This window comes from Melitaea cinxia, chromosome 21 (assembly GCF_905220565.1).
Source record: "Melitaea cinxia chromosome 21, ilMelCinx1.1, whole genome shotgun sequence".
Taxonomy (NCBI): domain Eukaryota; kingdom Metazoa; phylum Arthropoda; class Insecta; order Lepidoptera; family Nymphalidae; genus Melitaea; species Melitaea cinxia.
The window spans coordinates 6,911,140-6,913,682 of NC_059414.1; the positions used below are offsets into that span (position 1 = coordinate 6,911,140).

Here is a 2,543-nt window from a genome sequence, read left to right on the forward strand (position 1 = left end):
AACGCCTGCAACGATTGTTACGACTGTCCTTTCTATCGTTCCACTTATAATAATATAAATAATAATAATAATTTAATTCAGACATATGTCCATATTTTTGTTAGTAACTAACACAAGTAAAGTAACTTAAGGAACGTGGTCGTTGCGAGCGATCGCAGTCACAATGTGCGGTGCGCAGCGCGCACTGTACATGCCGGTTGAGTGACGCTTCATTGTAATTGGTTATATTGAGTGACGTTTCCTTGTAATTGGTTATATTTTAAAACATAAATGCGTGACGTGGAAGACTGTACACCATTAAGCCGACGTGCCCCCACCACTATAGTGCCGGACTTGTGTATAAGACCGTGCTTGATGAACTTTCCGAGTCATTATCTTTCATTCGTTTTGTTAAAAACGCAACGATAAATTCACGGGAATCCATGCGAAATATTTATTCATACCACCATATTGTGAGCACACAGTGCTCAAATATGCGTTCCACCTATAAAATTACTTTACAACGCCCGCGGCGTTTTTACATTTGTGAAACGGCAATTTCAGCGGTCGTAGTCGATGGCGTTGCGGGCGTTAAGTGGTACATACCTGTTATATTTTCACCATCATCATGACATTGACAAATCAATTTGTCAAATTGGCAATTTCGCAAAACTAAAAGTAAACAAAGGAGGACATAAGTATATTATTAATAGAACTGTTGGGAGATGATGAAAATACTTTTATAGGTTGAAAATTACAAACAAATACGTAAAAAATGAGTGATATTTCAGAACAATACTTAAACGATGTTATGAGCAACGTAGCTACAGCACTTGAAATAAAACAATGGAGTTTTAGTAAAGCAAGTTTTAAAAGTGTAGCACAAAACTATTTTGGCTTAATTATTCCAACAGTTTTAAGAGGTAAAGTTAATGAAAAAAACGTGAGATTTTCCATTGTTCTAAAACTAGCGCCAACAGATGAGAGATATCGTGTAAGTGGTGCAGTAACTGTTATGTTTGCGAGAGAAATATTTGTATATAGTAAACTTCTAAATAAGTACCAGGAAATACAAAAAAATTATCCGCTTTCATGTTGTTATGTTATTCCAAAATGTTATTATGTGAATTTAGATTATTGCAAGGAAGTTGTAGCAATGCAGAATATGTGTGAAGAAGGCTATAAGCCATATGTAAACAGTATGTTTCTAGATTTACCTCATATAACCCTAGCACTTAAATCACTTGCGAAATTCCATGCCCTATCATTTATTTTGGAAGAGCGTGCTAGCGAGGTCTTTGAAGAAGCAAAAAAATGTTGCATTCCATTAACAGAAAAATCAAATAAACGTTATATAAATATATTGACAGACAGACTTATAAAAGCATTAGAGAAATTTGAAAATACTCCTTATATAGCTTTGTTGGAAACATTGAAACAAAAGTGTGTTCAATTTATTGAAATGGCAGTCAACTCTGTCAGAAATTTATGTCTTTGTCACGGTGATATGTGGAAGGAAAATTTACTTTTTCAGTATGAGGTAATTATAATTATAAAAGCTATAAAAACTTGAAGAAGAAAATAAATTAATTAATTTTTAAGTCATAAATTTCTATAATAACATAAATATTTAGATAAAACAAGAATTCAGTTGTCAGCTCATATTTGCTTTTTACAAATGCAGTAATAAGTTTTTTCTTACACGTTTTTCTAAAATATAATAAATACTGAAATAAAATAGCAGATACTTCAATTACTGGCTTATTGTTTTCTTATTTAATATGTAAAATTTAAGAAACAATATTATTTCAGGATAGCAAACCTGTGTCAGCGTGCATAATTGATTACCAAACTACCAGAATTTGTAGCCCAGCCTTTGATGTGTTATACTTAATTGTCAGTAGCACTACAACAGTCTTGAGGAAAGATTATTTCAAACGACTATTGGATATATATTACCAAACATTTGATGATACACTTAGTCAATCAAATTTAAACTCTAATGATATTTACTCTGAAGAAATGTTTCAACATGACTTACAAATTGTTAGTCCAGCATGTCTAATAGTAGCTAATACAGCAGTGTGGCTATCAAGTGGTTTGCAACAAGAAGGCCATGTTAGAAGCAAAATAATACTCCGTACAGATGAAGAAAAAATGGAGGCTGTGAGAAATTATACAAATATCATAGCAAATATAATAGATGATTTAACAAATTATGGATATTTAGAAATTGTTTCTTAATAAATGTTGTTTATTTCTAATTCTGTAAAAATGATTCTTTTTATATCCTGTTTACAACATGTAATATATACACTGAAATTGAAGGAAATAAATTCAAAAACAAAAAATAATTAATTGATATTATTTATGAATACCACACACTAAATGCAAAACTTTAAAGAGTTATAAGTATTAAATTATTTAAATAAAAGACCAATTATAAATTATTTTAAATGCTTTGAGGTTTTTAAAGTTATCAGAATTTAATTGTTACATAGTTTGTTAATTCTTGTGTAGATAGTAGATTGCATAATCGGATCCAACATCCACCCTATTACCAG

The 2,543-nt window shown here is 30.8% G+C and overlaps 1 protein-coding gene across 1 annotated transcript; it reads left to right on the plus strand.

Moving 5' to 3' along the window:
• The first annotated feature begins 651 nt into the window (after nucleotides 1-651).
• Nucleotides 652-2,333, plus strand: LOC123663855. The gene is made up of 2 exons (XM_045598500.1): nucleotides 652-1,519; nucleotides 1,792-2,333. Exons 1-2 carry the CDS (start codon nucleotides 755-757, stop codon nucleotides 2,221-2,223), a joined length of 1,197 nt encoding a protein of 398 aa, XP_045454456.1. The 5' UTR covers nucleotides 652-754; the 3' UTR covers nucleotides 2,224-2,333.
• Nucleotides 2,334-2,543: the final 210 nt, after the last annotated feature.

Coding starts and splice junctions, on each gene's coding strand:
- LOC123663855 (XM_045598500.1), top strand. CDS start 755: ATGAGTGATATTTCAGAACAATACTTAAACGATGTTATGAGCAACGTA. Junction 1,520..1,791: donor ATTTACTTTTTCAGTATGAG/GTAATTATAATT, acceptor ATATTATTTCAG/GATAGCAAACCTGTGTCAGC.